General features: G+C 47.2%; 1 protein-coding gene across 4 annotated transcripts in view; it reads right to left on the bottom strand.

The window, feature by feature from the left end:
- The window catches only part of LOC141121843 (uncharacterized), a 215,238-nt gene that overhangs the window by 177,924 nt on the left and 16,575 nt on the right, over window positions 1–20,739 (bottom strand). For all 4 annotated transcript variants that reach the window (XM_073611581.1, XM_073611583.1, XM_073611584.1 and 1 more), the window contains 5 exons: window positions 20,469–20,576; window positions 20,205–20,339; window positions 19,915–20,118; window positions 8,432–8,620; window positions 8,222–8,345 (listed from right to left, as the gene is read on the bottom strand). In XM_073611581.1, coding sequence (XP_073467682.1) covers window positions 8,222–8,345; window positions 8,432–8,620; window positions 19,915–20,118; window positions 20,205–20,339; window positions 20,469–20,576 — 760 coding nt within the window. The remainder of the gene's footprint in view (window positions 1–8,221; window positions 8,346–8,431; window positions 8,621–19,914; window positions 20,119–20,204; window positions 20,340–20,468; window positions 20,577–20,739) is intronic.

Here is a 20,739-nt window from a genome sequence, read left to right as displayed (position 1 = left end):
TTCCGATCATTCAGATGTTTATCTAATAGTTTCTTGAAGCTATCAATGCTCCCCGCTGAGACCACCGCCTGTGGAAGGAAATGCCACATCCTTGCCCCTCTTACAGTAAAGAACCCTCTACGTAGTTTAAGGTTAAACCTCTTTTCTTCTAATTTTAGTGAGTGGCCACGAGTCTTATTAAACTCTCTTCTGCGAAAAAGTTTTCTCCCTATCCATACCATACCACCAGTATGGTATTTTTATATTGAAATCATATCTCCTCTCAAGCGTTTCTTCTCCAGAGAGAATAAGTTCAATGCTTGCAACCTTTCTTCAAAACTAATATCCTCCAGACCATTTATTAGTTTTGTTGCCCTTCTTTGTACTCGCTCCATTTCCAGTACATCCTTCCTGAGGACTGGTGCCCAGAACTGGACAGCATACTCCAGGTGCGGCCGGACCAGAGTCTTGTAGAGCGGGAGAATTATCGTTTTACCTCTGGAGTTAATCCCTTTTTTAATGCATGCCAATATTCTGTTTGCTTTGTTAGCAGCAGCTTGGCATTGCATGCCATTGCTGAGCCTATCATCTACTAGGACCCCCAGGTCCTTTTCCATCATAGATTCCCCCAGAGGTTCTCCCCCCAGTGTATAGATTGCATTCATATTTTTGCCACCAAAATGCATTATTTTACATTTTTCTACATTAAACCTCATTTGCCATGTAGTTGCCCGCCCCATTAATTTGTTCAGATATTTTTGCAAGGTTTCCACATCCTACGGAGAAGTTATTGCCCTGCTTAGCTTAGTATCGTCTGCAAATACAGAGATTGAACTGTTTATCCCATCCTCCACGTTGTTTATGAACAAATTAAATAAGATTGGTCCCAGCACAGAACCCTGGGGGACCCCACTACTCACTCCTGACCATTCTGAGTACTCCCCATTTATCACCACCCTCTGAACTCACCCTTGTAGCCAGTTTTCAATCCATGTACTCACCCTATGGCCCATGCCAACGGACCTTATTTTGTACAGTAAACGTTTATGGGGAACTGTGTCAAATGCTTTTGCAAAATCCAGATACACCACGTCTACGGGCCTTCCTTTATCTAGATGGCAACTCACCTCCTCATAGAATGTTAGTAGATGGTTTGGCAAGCACGATTCTTCATGAATCCATGCTGATTACTGCTAATGATACCGTTCTCATTACTAAAATCTTAAAATCTTGTATATAGTCCCTTATCACCCCCTCCAAGAGCTTGCATACTATTGATGTTAGGCTAACTGGTCTGTAATTCCAAGGGATGTATTTTGGGCCTTTTTAAATATTGGTGCTACATTGGCTTTTCTCCAATCAGCTGGTACCATTCCAGTCAGTAGACTGTCAGTAAAAAATAGGAAAAATGGTCTGGCAATTACTTGACTCAGTTCCCTAAGTACCCTCGGGTGCAAGCCGTCTGGTCCAGGTGATTTATTAATGTTAAGTTTCCCAAGTCTAATTCTAATTCTGTCCTCTGTTAACCATGGAGGTGCTTCCTGTGATGTGTCATGAGGATAAACACTGCAGTTTAGATTACTGAAGCCCCCCGATTCTCTCGTGAAGACCGAGGAGAAGAATAAATTCAATACTTTCGCCATCTCCCCATCCCATACATACACACACATATAAATGCACATATATAAATGCACATGTGCACACACATATAAACACATGTGCACACACACACACACACACAAACACACATATAAATGCACACACATAAACACATGCACACATACATGCATACACATATATAAATGCACATATGCACACAAACATTCACATACCCACACATATGACCACACATATATAAACACATGCACGCACACACACACACACACATTTATAAACACACATACATAGATAGTCATTTAAAAAACGATATTACTGTTCCTCTTCCTGCCAGGTACTGCACTGTAGGGGGAGGCAGAGCACAGCACAGCACAGCACACACACACACACACACACACACACACACACACACACACACACACTTTAGGTGTAAACAGAGTGACTGAGCTCCCTGTAGTGCTGATTTACGGTTCGGCTGAGGATTGGGGAGCTCGGTCTCAGCTGCCCTTGCCACTCCTCCTAACTAGGCATACAGGGCACCCCCTGCAGCATGGGGCCCCATCACCATGGTGACTCCTGTGACCCCTGTACGTCCACCCCTGCTACAAAATATGGTGCCAATCTCTCAAAATTGATCACACCTGATGTACTGATGGCCCATCTCATTTTTTGAGACACTAACAAGCCAGGGAAATACAAATACCCCCCAAATTACCCTTTTTGGAAAGTAGACAGTCCAAGGTGTTTAGTAAGAGGCATGGTGAGTTTTTTGTAGTTGTAATTTTTTCCCACAATTCTTTGTAAAATGAAGATTTTTTTTTCTCAAAATTGTCATAGTAACAAATTATTTATCACACACAGCATATGCATACCACTAGGAATGGGCCGAACGACCCCCTGTTCGGTTCACACCAGAACGTTCAAACATCACAATAGCTGGGAAGCAAATAATGAACCCCATTGAAGTCTATGGGACCCGAACGTGAAAAATCAAAAGTGCCCATTTCAAAGTAATTGGGCATACAATGGTTATGGGGTCCGGGTACTGCCTTGGGGACATGTATCAATGAAAAAAAGTTTGTAAAAGATGTCATTTTTAAATGAGCAGTGATTTATTAATGCTTAAAGTGAAAGCATAAAAATTAAAAATTCCTTTCAATAGACTGCCTGGGGGGTCCCCTTAGTCTACCTGTAAATTGGCACATCTGTACTGCGTGTAGAAACTGCTGCAGCAATAATTACTGCAAGCTTTCTTTATTTTGTAAGCAACGGCTTGGGGAGCCAGTCTGTATTATGAGGCCACAATGTAGTGCACTGGGGACAAGATTAGAGATTTTTTTGGATAATTTCTGGTGTCTCTTCCACAGACTTTGGATAGAAGTAACAGGTACGGAAAAATTGGTCTTTGGGCGTCGGTTGCGCCTTCACACCGTAACCCTATAGAGGTACTCTTGCAAATCTTACAAATTGCAATGATATGCACCTGTCAAACAGGTGCAGAAAAATTGGTCTCTTTGGGTGTTAATTGTGCCCATGAAACCTGCACCAAAAAACTCTTCCTGATTAAATCAACTAGGCAGCCTAGAAGTCCTGCAGAGATTCCACATCCCAAAAACACTTAATCTGTGACATCGGCATCAGGGGCTTCATAACTGCTGGTAATCCAGGACTGATTCATTATGAAAAATGTCAGACGGTCCATCGAGTCTGTGTACAGACGTGTTCTATTATCAGTAACAAAACCTCCAGCAGAACTGAATGCCCATTCAGAAAACATGCTGGATGCAGGGCAGCGCAGCAGCTCAATTGCATACTGGGCAAGTTCTGGCCAGTGGTCTATCCTCATGACCCAGTAAGCCAGTGGATCATCAACATAAAAGCTCTCCATCTCTGTTTTCTCCCCTACATAATCATCCACCATGTGATGCAGAAGCTGCCGATGGGATGTGGAAGCTGACAGCCCTGGGTGGCGAGGACTAAGATAATTGTGAAATGCCTCACTTAGGCGGCCGCCTTCTCCACCGCTCCTCTCTTGACCAATAAAAGTTTCAAAACTACGTTTTCCATGACATTGTAACCTACCAGAGTCGGGAAAAGCATTAGATAAACTCCTCTTTAAGGTGTCCTCAAGAGATTTCATCTTCTGCACTCTCTGTGGGGACAGGATGATTTCGGAGACTTTCCCCTTGTAATGGTGGTCAAGGAGGGTTGCCAACCAATAATGATCCTTCTCCTTTATGGCACATATTCTTGGGTCCTTTCGCAGGCTTTGAAGCATGAGGGAGCCCATGCACCGCAAATTTGCAGAGGCATGAGAAGCAGACTCCTCAGTGTCTCTGAGGATTATAGTATCTGGAACTGCCTCCTCCCAGCCACGTACTACTCCCAATTGTTCTGCAAATGGAAAACCATCTCTTACTGTTTGATGTATGTCTTCCTCTGTTTCAATGCTTCCAAAACTGCCAGAATCCTCCTCCTTCTCTTCTTGTGTGTTCTGTGGTATAGGAACAATGGTGTCTGCATAAAGCGAGCCTTGAGAGGAAAGGAAGTCCTCCTCTTCCTCCCGCTGCTCTGCCTCAAGTGCCCTGTCCATAATGCCATGCAAAGTCTGCTCCAGCAGAAACACAACAGGGATTGTGTCACTGATGCATGCATAGTATAGTGACAGTATAGTGCATGCATCCTTTATGAGCAGCCATTGGCATGGGGAAAAAACAGGCCTGAGCCTGTTGTTGTGCCATACTCACACAGGTACTCGTTGACGGCCTTCTGCTGCATGTGCAGCCGTTGCAGCATTGACAAAGTCGAGTTCCACCTGGTGGGCATGTCACAAATCAGGCGGTTTACGGACGGGTGGAATTCCCGCTGAATTTCAGCCAACCGAGCACTGGCTGTGTATGACTGCCTGAAATGGCTACAGACTCTTCTGGCCTGCTTTAGCAGATCTTCCAACCCTGGGTAACTATTTAGGAAAAGCTGCACCACCAAATTGAGGACATGTGCAATGCATGGCACATGTGTCAACTTTCCCTGTCTAAGGGCAGACAGGAGGTTTGTGCCATTATCACACACCACCATTCTTGGCTCCAGCTGGCGTGGTGTGAACAACCTCGGGGCCTGCCTCCTGCAGAGCTGCAAGAATCTCTGCTCCGGTGTGGTTTCTATCCCCTAGACACACCAGCTGAAGCACTGCATGGCACCTTTTAGCCTGACACATTGAATAGCCCCTTGAACGCTTAAAGGATACTTGTGGTTCATAGGACAATTCAGCAGAGGAGGGCGTGGAGGCGGAGGAGGAGTGGGTAAAGCTGACAAATCTGGCCTCATTACCATTAGCTGTATGGAGACTTGGGGGCACAACAAGCTGCAGGTCTGAGCCCTGTCCTGCATCCTTCCGAGTTGCAAGCAGAGTTACCCAGTGTTCTAAATATATTGTCCCTGACAATGCTTGCTGGACTACGTGTCAGCAGTAACATGGACTTTGCGGCTGAGTGCCTTGCCCAAGGATGCCACAACATTGCCTTCCATATGATGGTACAGAGCTGGAATGGCCTTATGTGAAAAGAAATAGCAACTGGGAACCTACCATTGTGGTACAGCACATTCTGCAAATTCACGGAAGGGGGTAGAATCCACCAGACGGAAAGGCAGAAGTTGTAGAGCCAGCAGCTTTGACAAGCTTGCATTTAGATGCTGGGCATGTGGGTGGCAGTGTCTATTTTTTTCTCGCTGCAGCAGATGGGGCAGAGAAAACTGCCGACTTTAGTCTACAGCTGGTGGTGTGCTGCTGGCAGATGTTCTGCAAGGACCTGGGACACCCTTCTATACCATCATTCCTGTCAGTGGAGGCTGCTGAGAGGTCATGAGGTATGGTGGGGGCAGACTGAGGTGAGTAAGGAGGAGGAACAGATTTGCGCCCCTTTTGTGTGGTGGGAGGTTAAATGCCTTGTCAAGCATGTGGTACCCAAATGGTTGGTGTTTTTTCCATGCATGATGTGCTTGAGACAAAGTTTGCAAATTGCAACAGTGTGACCAGCTACACATGTGCTAAAAAAGCCCAGACAGCTGAGCTGTGGGAAGTGGGCCGGGAGATAACAACTCCACAATGTGTTGGAATAGGGTGGCTGCTCTCTACTCTTCCATGATGGCTGCCTTGTTGGGGTTGTGCCTCACCCTCACTTTCCTCCTCTGCTCTATCTGGCACCCAAGTTGAGTCAGTGACCTCAATATCATCATCATCTCCTCCATCTTCATTACCACTGGAAACAACTGTGTCTTTTTTCAACCTCACCTACTATGTAACTATGTACTGGTGACCCCACAATAGGGAGAAAACTTTTTTGCAGAAGAGAGTTTAATAAGACTCGTGGCCACTCATTACAATTAGAAGAAAAGAGGTTTACCCTTAAACTACGTAGAGGGTTCTTTACTGTAAGAGCGGCAAGGATGTGGAATTCCCTTCCACAGGCGGTGGTCTCAGCGGGGAGCATTGATAGCTTCAAGAAACTATTAGATAATCACCTGAATGACCGCAACATACAGGGATATACAATGTAATACTGACACATAATCACACACATAGGTTGGACTTGATGGACTTGTGTCTTTTTTCAACCTCACCTACTATGTAACTATGTAACTTGGCAATACGCTGTGGCTGGGGGAACATGACTGCCGATTTGTGTATCAGTGTTCTAACCTTTCTGTAGGCTCATGTTCCTGCCTTGCTCAACCTCAGACTCAGAACCAACATCTGAATCGAGTAATGGCTGTGCATCGTCAAGGAGCAAGTGGCTGATGCCATGTTCAAATAACTTCACTGACTCCTCCATGCCTGATGCTGGGGCTATGGCAGGAATAGCTGTGGACAAGGAGGCAGGTTTTGCCACTCTGGCAGTTGCAGGGGACTGCACACTAGTCTCTGCTTGGGTGATGGCTGATAAGGACGGTTTAGTAAGCCAGTCCACCACCTCCCTTCTCTGCATGCTGTGGCTGGATAGCATGGGCAACATCACTAAACAGAGGAAATGATGCCCTTCCTTAGGACTGACCACATCCACCTTTGCCTGTGGACACATACGCTGCTGGGCCCCTTACAGTGCCATGGAAATGTCTGCCTCTCCTTGCTGTCATCCCAGACATGATGGGGGGAGTGGGGGGTTGCTTATTAACAAAATGTAATAAAGATGTGTAAATGTGTACGTGGATGCACTTTAATCAATGGAACGTGGTGTTTTGTGCACTTTAATTTGAGTACTCACTACACAGACGGATGCACCATAATATACTGCATCAAATGTGCAGTAACGCACAGAACTATATGGCGTTAAACTTGCAGTGACACAATGAAATATATGTTAAACTTGCAGTAACGAATAATATATATGGAGTTAAACTTGCAGTAACGCACAAAACTATATGGTGTTAAACTTGCAGTAACACAATGAAATATATGACGTTAAACTTGCAGTAACGCAAATAAATATATGGAGTTAAACTTGCAGTAACGCAATGAAATATAAGGCGCTAAACTTGCAGTAACACAATGAAATATAAGGCGTTAAACTTGCAGTAATGCACAGAAATATATGGTGTTAAACTTGCAGTAACCCAATGAAATATGCAGCATTAAACTTGCAGTAATGCAATGAAATATGCAGCATTAAACTTGCAGTAACGCAATGAAATATGCAGCATTAAACTTGCAGTAACGCAATGATATATAAGGCGTTAAACTTGCAGTAACGCACAGAACTATATGGTGTTAAACTTGCAGTAATGCACAGAACTATATGGCGTTAAACTTGCAGTAACGTAATGAAATATTTGGTGTTAAACTTGCAGTAACGTAATTAAATATACGGCGTTAAACTTGCAGTAACGCACAGAACTATATGGCGTTAAACTTGCAGCAATGCAATAGAATGTACTGTGTTAAACGGTCACTACACTTACACTGACTAAACTATCCCTACATTGACACTAATGTAAAGATGAATGGTTGCACTACAATCACCCTGATCTATCCCTAGATGCACACTAAACTACACTGACAATATAATCAGAATAGAACACTATAGCACACTGTCTAGTAGCATTGAATAGAGCCCCGTTCTATCTATCTTCATGCCGCTATTACACTACAAATGGCCGCTATGGAAAGAATACTTTTACAGTGTGGGGCAGGATTAAGAGCAATGAGCCATGATTGGATACAGTAATCATGACATGGCTCTGACAGTGCTCTGTGCCCTGATTGCGCGAAGCTTTCATTGCTTCAGCCAATCAAGGCTTTCAATGCACTGTGCGGCAGCGCAGTGCATTGTGGTCGTTCGGCGGGCCGAACAAATGGTCGAATGACCCTATAATTCGGTTGTTCTGATAATTTCGGAACAGCCAATGTTCGGCCCGAACTCATGCTCTGGAGCGAACCATTCGCCCATCCTTAGTATTCAATAATCAGTAGTAACCTAAATGTTCACATGAGACAAGTTGAAGAGGTCCCACACCGCTGCCTCCCATCTCCTGAGACTAAATACATTGTTTCTATGTGTTTATCAGATGATGGGGGATCTAGGTGGACCCTCCATACTGCTCTCTCCTTTACAATAAAGTCTCCTCTTACCCGGTGATGTGAGGGGTGGCTGATTGTCCATCATGACGTCCTTGTAGAGATCCTTGTGTCCTTCTAAATACTCCCAGTCCTCCATGGAGAAATAGACAGTGACATCCTGACACCTTATAGGAACCTGACACACACAATGATACAGTCACCATCCAGACACATCCCTTGTCTGTTACTGAATAATGTCCCAGAATACCCAGCGCCACTCACCTCTCTTGTCAGCAGCTCCATGATCTTCTTGGTGACTTCTAGAATCTTCTGTGTTTTGTGTCTTGTAGGGATCAGAGATGGAGGTCTGGTTAGGGTGATGGGATTTCGGATTCTTGAGGACCTTGTGGTCATATGAGAGCTCCTTCTTGTGTCATTTTCAGTAGATTTCTTCATTATTACTGTACAGTTCTGTGTTATACAAAGATAAATATTACTCTCCCAGAGGGGAAGTCTTAATATCATCATGGGCCTCTGGGCAAAGTAATGCATTGGGGCCCCTACCAGCCTGCCCAAATTTACCAAAACTAAAGAATAAATAGCTGATAGAAGTAAACAAATATTATTTTAACCACCTCAATACTGGGCATTTTCGCCCCCTTCCTGCCCAAGCCATTTTTCAGCTTTCAGCGCTGTCGCACTTTGAATGACAATTGCGCGGTCATACAACACTGTACCCAAATGAAATTGTTATTGTTTTTTCCCCACAAATAGAGCTTTCTTTTAGTAGTATTTGATCACCTCTGCGTTTTTTATTTTTTGCGCTATAAACAAAAGAAGAGTGACAAGTTTAAAAAAAAACACAATAATTTTGACCTTTTGCGATAATAAATATCCAATTTTTTTTTCTTTAAAACAAATTTTTTTTTCAGTTTAGGCCGATATGTATTCTTGTACATATTTTTGGTAAAAAAAAAAATCGCAATAAGCATATATAGATTGGTTTGCGCAAAAGTTATAGCGTCTACAAAATAGGGGATAGTTTTATAACATTTTTATTTTTTTAAAATTTTTTTACTGGTAATGGCGGCGATCTGCGATTTTTATCGTGACTGCGATATTGCGGCGGACACATCGGACACTTTTGACACATACTTGGGACCATTCACATTTATACAGCGATCCGTGCTATAAAAATGCATTGATTACTGTATAAATGTGACAGGCAGTGAAGGGGTTAACACTAGGTGGTGATCGAGGGGTTAGCTGTGTTGCTAGGGGAGTGATTCTAACTGTAGGGGGCGGGGACTCACTAGGGGAGGAGACCGATCGGTGTTCCGCTGTACTGGGAACACATCATCGGTCTCCTCTCCTCTGACAGGACCGTGGATCTGTGTGTTTACACACACAGATCCATGGTCCTGCTGTGTTACCGGTAATCGCGGGTGCCCGGCGGACATCGCGGCCGCCGGGCACGCGCACCGGGTGCCTAGTGACACGGCGGGCGCGCGCGATCGCCGGCGGCGGCGCGCGCGCGCCCCCTGGTGGCCTAGGAAAGCGAGGACGTCATATGACGTCCGCCCGCAACGAGAGCTGCGCCGCCTGGCCGTCAATTGACGGCCGGCGGTCGGGAAGCAGTTAAACAATGAGAATACATGCCATAAATCAAAGACTAATAGCAGTATAGGGGAGTAGAAGGGCACAGTACAGGGGGGCAGGAAGTTACAATTCAGGGGGTGCAGGGGGGGGTCAATACAGGGGGGATAGGAGGGCACAGTACAAGTGGGGCAAGAGGGCACATTACAGGAGAAGTAGGAGGGCACCGTACAGCAGGAACATGCAGTTAGGGGATGCAGGGCCATGAACATTAAAAAAAAAAAATCAAGCTTCGAGGGTCGTAGCTCGGCGACCTGGAGTCATAGAGTCCCCAAATGTGTGGGGTATGTAGCCTAAGTCCTACCCCACCACTGGTAAAAAATTGGGGCACCTTATGCAGCCTGTCAGAAGCTACATACAGAGCGGCCAGTTTAAATACAAGCTGGCACATACTGTTTTCAGCAGATTGAGAGGATGAGCTCACAGTGCCTCTCCTCACTTCTTGTCAGAGGCACTGAGCTCAATGTACAGCTTGGAGTCTTGGACCAATGGTAAAGTACCATTGGCCCAAGCTGTCCAATAAAAATGCTGCAGTGGAGGCACTCCTCTCACTGCAGTGTCATAGAAGGGGCATGTGTCTAAAAGACAAATGCTCCCTTCCAGTCCAGCCCTCTCAACTAGAAGGAAAAAACATGTGTTTATGGGTATAAGATTTACCCACAATCCCATGTTTTTCTCACACAGTAAAGAGGGAGAAACTGATTCTGTTGAAAGGGTACTGTTATTTTCAAGCTAAATCATATAATTATATGCTATATGTTATAACATAATAATTTATTTTTTATCTATTTACTGTGAAATTACTGGTTGGAAGTTATAAAACTTCAAACTTCAGTAATTTGTCCATTAAGCCACCTGCTTGAGTACAGATTTTGAAAATATAGTAAATTACCTTAAAAACAATATATAATAATTATTTGTATATAACTTACTTATGGTAATTATATATATTGTTTTAGCAGACGAAAAAACTGAAAAAATTAAACTGAAAAAATTGTGTATCAAATACTTACCACAATTTTCCTTTCCTGACGAGCTCCATGTCAGCCCCCACCGGGTAAGGCCCCGCCCACCCTCATGCAATCAGGACCCAACTCATAAATTTGACCCCCACGCCCAGAACAGCGTTACGTAACTATAACTTTGTCCATAGGGTGGGAGTCTGCGCTGACATGGAGCTCGTCAGGAAAGGAAAATTGCAGTATTTGATATACAATTTTCAGTTTTCCTGACAGCTCCATGTCAGCCACCACCGGGAGATAACTAGATACAAGGGTGGGATGCTGCTAAATTAGTTTTAATTATGGCCACCGGCCACAGAAATAATAGTTTTGGCAAATTCGGTTGTGGTTAACATTGCCGGGTCAATGCGGTAGTGAGAGACAAACGTGTGCATGGACGACCAGGTTACTGCCTTGCATATGACTTCTGGAGATATACCACATGAGGCTGCCCATGATGTTGAAACGCTCCTCACGGAGTGAGCCGTTATTCGTTCTGGAGGTACCAACCCCTTATCCTTGTTTCCCATGGCGATTGTCTTTACGAGCCAGGCAGCAATGATCCTGCTGGAGGCCTTATATCCCTTGCGTATTCCATTGGGAATTACGAACAGGGAGTCCGAGATTCTGACGCTAGAGGTTGCTTCAAGGTACACTTTCAATGTCCTGCCCACATCTAGTGGGCAGATTTCTTGTCCATTGTCCTGGAAATAGGTGGGTAGCACTATCTCCTGACTTAAGTGAAACTTGGTGGCTACCTTAGGAATGAAGTCTGGTATTGGCCTTAGAATGACCCTACCTGCCCCGAAGGGGCTCTAGCCCCCAGAGCCGCTATTTCCGAGACCCTCCTGGCCAAGGTTATTGCGACCAGGCAGGATGCTTTCATCGCCAAGTCCCACAGCGACACTCCTTGGCTGAACCTGGGTGAGGCCAGGAAATTCAGAACTAGTGGCAGGTCCCACTTGAAAAGTGTGGGTGCTCTGGGGGGGCCTTCGTTTTACTACAGCCTTAAAGAACTGGATGATTAGTTCATTAGAGGCCGACGTAATTCCTGTAACTGCGGAAATGGCTGACACTTGGCCTTTGAGCGTACTTGCACTAATGCCGTGTACACCGGACAATCCTATCGTGTGTGGGCTTCATTGGACCTTTGCTGTTGAAAAATCAGACGGACTTTACATTTGAAACATGTTTCAAATCTTCACGCCGGAACTCCGCCGGAGCCAGTTACTATCGGGAAACGTTCGTCTGTATGCTGGTCTGACGGACCAAATACGATGCAAGGGCAGCTACAGCACCTGCCCGCGAGAATGTTTCCAGCGCGATCCTATCGCGCTGGTTCTCAGCGACAGGGTACTGTACATCTTGTGCTCGCTGCAATAGGAAAAACACATTTTCCTTTTGCAGCGAGAAAGAGGCGACAATGTCCCTTGGGTCTGGTATGGATCTTAAGGGGAATCCCCTACTCCGAAAAAACAGCGTGGGGGTCCCCCCAAAATCCACACAGACCCTTATCCGAGCACGCAGCCCGGCCGGTCAGGAAAGGGGGTGGGGACGAGCGAGCGCCCCCCCCCTCCTGAACCGTACCAGGCCGCATTACCTCAACATGAGGGGGTGGTGCTTTGGGCAAGGGGGGCGCCCTGTAGCCCCCCCACCCCAAAGCACCTTGTCCCCATGTTGATGAGGACAAGGGCCTCTTCCCGACAACCCTGGCCGTTGGTTGTCGGGGACTGCGGGCAGGGAGCTTATCAGAATCCGGGAGCCCCCTTTAATAAGGGGGCCCCCAGATCCTGGCCCCCACCCTATGTGAATGAGTATGGGGTACATCGTACCCCTACCCATTCACCTGGGGGAAAAATGGGTCAATAAAAACACACACTAGACGTAAGAAGTAATTTATTAGGCAGCTCCGGGGGTCTTCTTCCGACTTCGGGGGTCTCTTCCAACTTCTTCGCTCTCTCTGGCCTCTTCTCCCGGTGTCCGGTTCTTCTCCCGCTCTCCGGTTCTTCTGACAGGCTCCTCCGCTATCTTCTGCTCTTTTGCCGCTCTCTTGCTAGCGTTGGCCCGGTCTTCTCCGTCGTCTTGTTCCCTCTTCTCTTCTTCTGATGTTGACACGACGCTCTCTCCCGCTGTAATGCTGTGTGCACAGTGCACAACGACTTATATAGGCATGGGGCGTGGTCACCGGGTGATGTCACCCAGTGACCCCGCCCTTTATGACGTCACAGTCCCTGGGCATGCTGGGACTGTGCCACCATAAGGGGCGGGGTCACCGGGTGACATCACCCAGTGACCACGCCCCATGCCTATATAAGTCGTTGCGCACATGGCATTACAGCGGGAGAGAGCGCCGTGTCAACATCGGAAGAAGAGAAGAGGGAACAAGACGAAGGAGAAGGCCAGGCCAATGCTAGCAAGAGAGCGGCAAAAGAGAAGAAGATAGCGGAGGAGCCCGGCAGAAGAACTGGAGAGCAGGAGAAGAGGCCGGAGAGAGCGGAGAAGTCGGAAGAGACCCCCGAAGTCGGAAGAAGACCCCCGGAGCTGCCTAATAAATTACTTTAAAAACCTGTCTAGTGTTTTTTTTTTTACACTTTTTTCCCCCCAGGTGAATGGGTACCCCATACTCATTCACATAGGGTGGGGGGCCGGGATCTGGGGGCCTCCTTATTAAAGGGGGCTCCCGGATTCCAATAAGTCCCCCGCCCGCAGACCCCAACAACCAACGGCCAGGGTTGTCGGGAAGAGGCCTTTGTCCTCATCAACATGGGGACAAGGTGCTTTGGGGTGGAGGGGCAGCAGGGCGCCCCCCTTCCCCAAAGCACCCACCCCCCGATGTTGAGGGCATGCGGCCTGGTACGGTCAAGGAGGGGGGGTGCTCGCTCGTCCCCACCCCCTTTTTCGACCGGCCAGGCTGCGTGCTCGGATAAGGGTCTGGCATGGATTTTGGGGGGACCTCCATGCCGTTTTTTGGCGTAGGGGGTTCCTCTTAACATCCATACCAGACCTAAGGGCCTGGTATGCTCTGCGCTGGCTCCCGCGACGGGGCTCGCAAGGTGTCAATCTCGCAGATAAAAGCAGCAAGATTAACTTCCTTTTCTAGTCCTGTCGTACCTCATCAGGTCCAACGGAAGACCGTCAGACCTAGTCTGCTGGAAAGTCCGGTCGTGTGTGGGCAAGTCCGTTCATTCGGAAAGTTCGTCGGAACATCGCTGAAAGTCCGTCGGAAAGATCGTCGGACTTAGTCTGCCGGAAAGTCGGGTCGTGTGTATGTGTCCCACTTCTAGGCCCTTCTGCAGGAACTCAAGGATGTGACAGGCTCCGAGTTCATTCATCCCGAGTCCCACTGATGCTGCATACTCTTGGAACTTTTGCCAGCTTCTATTGTAGACACTGTGCTATTTTTGCGGCCTCCATGAGGGTCTGTACCACTTTTGCGGAGCACCCTAGGTTTATGAACCTCCGCCTTTCAATATCCAGGCCATTAACCTAAGTTTCTCTGGTGCTGGGTAGGGATGAGCCGAACACCCCCCTGTTCGGTTCGCACCAGAACATGCGAATAGGAAAAAAGTTCGTTCGAACACGCGAACACCTTTAAAGTCTATGGGACACGAACATGAATATTCAAAAGTGCTAATTTTAAAGGCTAATATGCAAGTTATTGTCATAAAAAGTGTTTGGGGACCTGGGTCCTGCCCCAGGGGACATGGATCAATGCAAAAAAAAGTTTTAAAAACGGCCATTTTTTTCAGGAGCAGTGATTTTAATAATGCTTAAAGTCAAACAATAAAAGTGTAATATCCCTTTAAATTTCGTACCTGGGGGGTGTCTATAGTATGCCTGTAAAGGGGCGCATGTTTCCCGTGTTTAGAACAGTCTGACAGCAAAATGACATTTTGAAGGAAAAAACCCATTTAAAACTACCCGCGGCTATTGCATTGCCGACAATACACATAGAAGTTCATTGATAAAAACGGCATGGGAATTCCCCAAAGGGGAACCCCGTACCAAAATTTAAAAAAAAAATGACGTGGGAGTCCCCCTAAATTCCATACCAGGCCCTTCAGGTCTGGTATGGATATTAAGGGGAACCCCGGCCAAAATTTTTTTTAAAAAATGACGTGGGGTTCCCCCTAAATGGATTTTAAGGGGAACCCCGCGCCAAAAAAAAAAAAAAACGGCGTGGGGTCCCTCCAAAAATCCATACCAGACCCTTATCCGAGCACGCAACCTGGCAGGCCGCAGGAAAAGAGGGGGGGGATGAGAGTGCGCCCCCCCCCTCCAGAACCGTACCAGGCCACATGCCCTCAACATTGGGAGGGTGCTTTGGGGTAGCCCCCCAAAACACCTTGTCCCCATGTTGATGAGGACAAGGGCCTCATCCCCACAACCCTGGCCGGTGGTTGTGGGGGTCTGCGGGCGGGGGGCTTATCGGAATCTGGAAGCCCCCTTTAACAAGGGGACCCCCAGATCCTGCCCCCCCCCCTGTGTGAAATGGTAAGGGGGTACTTACCCCTACCATTTCACTAAAAAACTGTCAAAAATGACAAGAGACAGTTTTTGACAATTCCTTTATTTAAATGCTTCTTCTTTCTTCTATCTTCCTTCATCTTCTGGTTCTTCTGGCTCTTCTGGTTCTTCCTCCGGCATTCTCGTCCAGCATCTCCTCCACGGCGTCTTCTATCTTCTTCTCCTCGGGCCGCTCCGCACCCATGGCATGGGGGGAGGCTCCCGCTCTTCTCTTCTTCTTTTCTTCACTTTCTTCTCCGGGCCGCTCCGCACCCATGCTGGCATGGAGGGAGGCTCACGCTGTGTGACGGCGCTCCTCGTCTGACAGTTCTTAAATAACGGGGGGGCGGGGCCACCCAGTGACCCCGCCCCCCTCTGACGCACGGTGACTTGATGTGACTTCCCTGTGACGTCACGGGGAATGCCACAGGGAAGTCCCGTCATGTCCCGTGCGTCAGAGGGGGGCGGGGTCACCGGGTGGCCCCACCCCCCGTTATTTAAGAACCGTCAGACGAGGAGACGCCGTCACACAGCGGGAGCCTCCCTCCATGCCAGCATGGGTGCGGAGCGGCCCGGAGAAGAAAATGAAGAAGAGAAAGAAGAGAAAGAAGAGAAGAAGATGAAGAGAAGAGTGGGAGCCTTCCCCCATGCCATGGGTGCGGAGCGGCCCGAGGAGAAGAAGATAGAAGACACCGCGGAGGAGATGCTGGACGAACCAGAAGAACCAGAAGATGAAGGAAGATAGAAGAAAGAAGAAGCATTTAAATAAAGGAATTGTCAAAAACTGTCTCTTGTCATTTTTAACATTTTTGACAGTTTTTTAGTGAAATGGTAGGGGTAAGTACCCCCTTACCATTTCACACAGGGGGGAGGGCCGGGATATGGGGGTCCCCTTGTTAAAGGGGGCTTCCAGATTCCGATAAGTCCCCCGCCCGCAGACCCCCACAACCACCGGCCAGGGTTGTGGGGATGAGGCCCTTGTCCTCATCAACATGGGGACAAGGTGTTTTGGGGGGCTACCCCAAAGCACCCTCTCAATGTTGAGGGCATGTGGCCTGGTACGGTTCAGGAGGGAGGGGGGCGCACTCTTGTCCCCCCTCTTTTCCTGCGGCCTGCCAGGTTGCGTGCTCGGATAAGGGTCTGGTATGGATTTTTGGGGGGACCCCACGCCTTTTTTGGGGTTTTTTTTGGCGCGGGGTTCCCCTTAAAATCCGAATTTAGGGGGAACCCCATGTCATTTTTTTTTAAAATTTTGGCCGGGGTTCCCCTAATATCCATACCAGACCTGAAGGGCCTGGTATGGAATTTAGGGGGACTCCCACGTCATTTTTTTTTTAAATTTTGGTTCGGGGTTCCCCTTTGGGGAATTCCCATGTCGTTTTTATCAATGAACTTCTATGTGTATTGTCGGCAATGCAATAGCCGCGGGTAGTTTTAAATGGGTTTTTTTCCTTCAAAATGTAATTTTGCTGTCAGACTGTTCTAAACACAGGAAACATGCGCCCCTTTACAGGCATACTATAGACACCCCCCAGGTACGAAATTTAAAGGGATATTACACTTTTATTGTTTGACTTTAAGCATTATTAAAATCACTGCTCCTGAAAAAATGGCCGTTTTTAAAACTTATTTTTGCATTGATCCATGTCCCCTGGGGCAGGACCCAGGTCCCCAAACACTTTTTATGACAATAACTTGCATATTAACCTTTAAAATTAGCACTTTTGATTTCTCCCATAGACTTTTAAAGGGTGTTCCGCGGCATTCGAATTTGCAGCGAACACCCCAAATTGTTCGCTGTTCGGCGAACTTGCGAACAGCCAATGTTCGAGTCGAACATGAGTTCGACTCGAACTCGAAGCTCATCCCTAGTGCTGGGTGTAGAACTGGGCCCTGGCTCAGGAGATCTGGCCTCGTTGGTAACATCCGAGAGGCCCTGACACTCATGCATAATAGTAGAGGATACCATGGGCATTTTGGACAATCTGGGTTCACTGCCAGTACCATGATGTTGTCCCAATTCGCAGTCAGAGCGTCCACCAGGGCTGCCTGTGGATGAATTGCATTCATGCAGAATCTGGGGAGCTTTGCGTTGACCGGAGATACAATGGAGGTCCATTTCTGGGAGAAAAGGCCAGGCTACCAGTTCCCTGAATACCTGTGTCAGAAGGGACCGTTTGTTGTTTTCTTCCCACCAGGCCAGGCTCTGTCTCATGGACTGTGTTAGGGATATGTTCTGATACAGATTCTGGGAGTCCCACTGCCTGAGGAACCCATACTGGAATGGACAAGCATTCCACTGGGCCCATTTCAACATGGACGTTACTGGCTTCATCGTGCCCACAACTGGAGGCAGGTCTTTGTGGGGAGTTGGCCGACCTTGCGGACTTTGCCCATTCTAGAATATGGTGAATCATCCCTTCTGGTAGGGACACCGTATTTTTTCATGTGTCCAACTCTGTGCCCAGGTAGACCAAGAGCTGGGACGGATCTAACTAGCTCTTCTCCCAGTTTATGAGCCACCCAAGCTGTTGAAGGGTTGTGATGACTCTGTCGCGGTGAGACAAGAACTTGTCCCTGTCTTGGTCCAGCAGCAGGATGTCGTCCAATTAGTGATGAATGCGAATTCCGCATCTCCTCAGCTGCGCTACTACTTCCAACAGGACCTTGGAAAAGACCCTGGGTGAGGTTGTCAACCAGAAGGGCAGGCAGACAAATTGGTAGTGAAGAGGGCCGATTGTAAACTTCAGAAACCTCTGGAAGCTTGGGGCGACTGGCACGTGGAAATATGCATCCTTTAAGTCCACCGAGAGGAGCCAGTCTCCGGGTTGTATCACCTTCAGGATGGTCTGTAATGATTCCATTTTGATTTTCCATGATTCCATTCTACTTCTTCATGTGGTTGTTCAGCCACCTGAGGTCGATCACTGGCCTCCAGTCTCCTGACTTTTTCGGTACCAAAAAAAGCGGTGAATAAACTCCTGAGAAGAGCTCCCTCCAGGGCACTGGTTCTATTGCCCACTGTTGTAGGAGTGTGTTTACGTACTGAAGCAGAATCTCCTTTTTCAGGGAGCATGAGGTGGGAGTGGTCGGTACAAAGTCTGTATTCGGTTTCTCGAAAAACTCCCAGAAATGCCCTGTTTTTATGGTGGAGAGCACCCAGTGTTCCCGGACGTTCTCCATCCATACTTGCCAGAAACTGCACATCCTGGCTCCCAACCGGGCAAGCATAGACGGGGACAGATCTTACCTGTTCCAGCAGCCTGTCACTGGGCTAAATCTACAATTGTCTCTCCCCCGTACACCCCTGTACCTTCCTCCCACAGTTTCGGCGCTTTGTAGGGGTTAAGGAAGAACCCAGAGGTGGAGCATCTTACTATTGGTGCTGCTTGTGTGGGTGGGATGTGTACTGCTCCGATCACATGGGATTAATAGGAGAGGAGATCCGGTGCGGATCGGAGCAGTACACATCCCGCCGACACAAACAGCAGCAGTAGTAAGACGCTCCACCTCGGGGGTTTTTCCTTAACTCCTGGAAAGTAGTGGGAGAGATGTCCTTCTGATTGTAGATTTAGTCCAGTGACAGGCTTCTGCTGTACCCACACACCAGATCCCGGGACAGCTTACTAAAAAGCTTGACTGATTGTACTGGAATATTGGTATGATGTAATGCAAGATTATCAAGGGGCTCCTGGGCAGTGCCCATGCATTAAAGTGGAGCTCCACCCAAGGCTCTGCTTGTTTTCCTCCTCCCCTGCTGACACATTTGGCACTTTACGTGTGAGTGGGGACCTAGTTTTGACAGGTACCCACTCCCACTTTTGGCTAACTATGCCACAGCGAACTCAGCTGGAAGGTCGGCCCCCCTCCTCCCTCCCCCGCTGCTGAGCCATTCACGAAGTGCAGCGAGCTTCACACATGTGCAGTAGGGAAGGCTTCACTGCTGGTTTCCCTTAGTCCAGATGGTGGTGGCAGCACCCAAGAGCCAATTGAAAAATTGACTCGGGTGAAGACAGCGCTGGATTTGTGGAGAGGTATGTGTCCGGATATTAAAAGTCAGCAGCTATAGTATTTGTACCTATTGACTTTTATTTTTTTCTGAAGGAGCCTGGAGATCCTCTTTAAGACAGCTCCGCTCTCCCATAATCCCTCATCTCTATGGTCAGCTCTATATTTAATGTACCAAGGATTGGCCATAATGTTCCCGATTCAGCAAAGGACAGACATCTCCATCCAATGATATGATTACAATGTGGTCAGATTTATAGCTCTTAGAACTCATATAATACAGTCACTAATGTTTTACTAGTAAGGACCACTGACCCACCAGGAAATATTACCCATGGATTTAGTGGTCAGTGGGCATGGCATGCTGGTAATCATGGGTCTCACTGATTGGACTAAACCTGAAATTGTTCTCTTTTACAATCAAGCCGCCATCTTGTGCTATAACCAAATATCATAAAGTACATACACTTCATGTATTCATAGTACTTGTGTGGATGTCGTTATTGGATTAGCAGAACATCAGAAGAATTAAAGTGACTCTGAATACATACCAGTGTACAGCGGAGTCAGATTTAACCCCTTCATTACACTCACCTCTCCAGTCATCAGGCTGAGGATCTCCAGGGTGAAGTTCAATATCGTCTCATTCCAGGGAAATTCCTTCCTTACATTTTTCACAAAACTCAAATTCTGCTGATTGTCCATCATGACGTCCTTGTAGAGATCCTTGTGTCCTTCTAAATACTCCCACTCCTCCATGGAGAAATAGACAGTGACATCCTGACACCTTATAGGAACCTGACACACACAATGATACAGTCACTATCCAGACACATCCCTTGTCTGTTACTGGATAATGTCCCAGAATTCCCAGCACCGCTCACCTCTCCTGTCAGCAGCTCCATCATCTTCTTGGTAACTTCTAGAATCTTCTGCATGTTGTGTCTCTCAGGTTTTAGGGAGTCACATGGAGGCACTTTGATGGTCATATGATCACCTGACTTCACAAGAGGAAATCTCTATATTGAGGAACCAATAGGATAATATTATGTTAGAATCCCAGAATCCTCCTCACCTCTCCGGTCAGGTCTGTGTTTTATTAATAGAGATAAGAGTGATGTCATGTGACCTCCCAGAATCCTCCTCACCTCTCCGGTCAGCAGGTAGATGATCTCCAGGGTGAGGTTTAGCATCCTCTCAGTCATGTGACTCCGGTCCTCCTCCATCTTTATTGATGAGGTCATATGCGGGTTTCTCTGTAGACGGATAGAGGAGAATGCACTGTTTAGCCTCTGATCAGCTGATTGGTAAGAGCCAATGAAGTGAAAGAATAGATAACCTAGTCTGGTGTTCTGTATACATATATAACCTGGTCTGATGTTCTGTATACATATATAACCTGGTCTGATGTTCTGTATA

The sequence above is a fragment of the Aquarana catesbeiana genome, unplaced genomic scaffold (assembly GCF_042186555.1).
Source record: "Aquarana catesbeiana isolate 2022-GZ unplaced genomic scaffold, ASM4218655v1 unanchor233, whole genome shotgun sequence".
In the NCBI taxonomy this organism is placed as follows: domain Eukaryota; kingdom Metazoa; phylum Chordata; class Amphibia; order Anura; family Ranidae; genus Aquarana; species Aquarana catesbeiana.
This window is presented reverse-complemented; position numbering and strand designations above follow the sequence as displayed.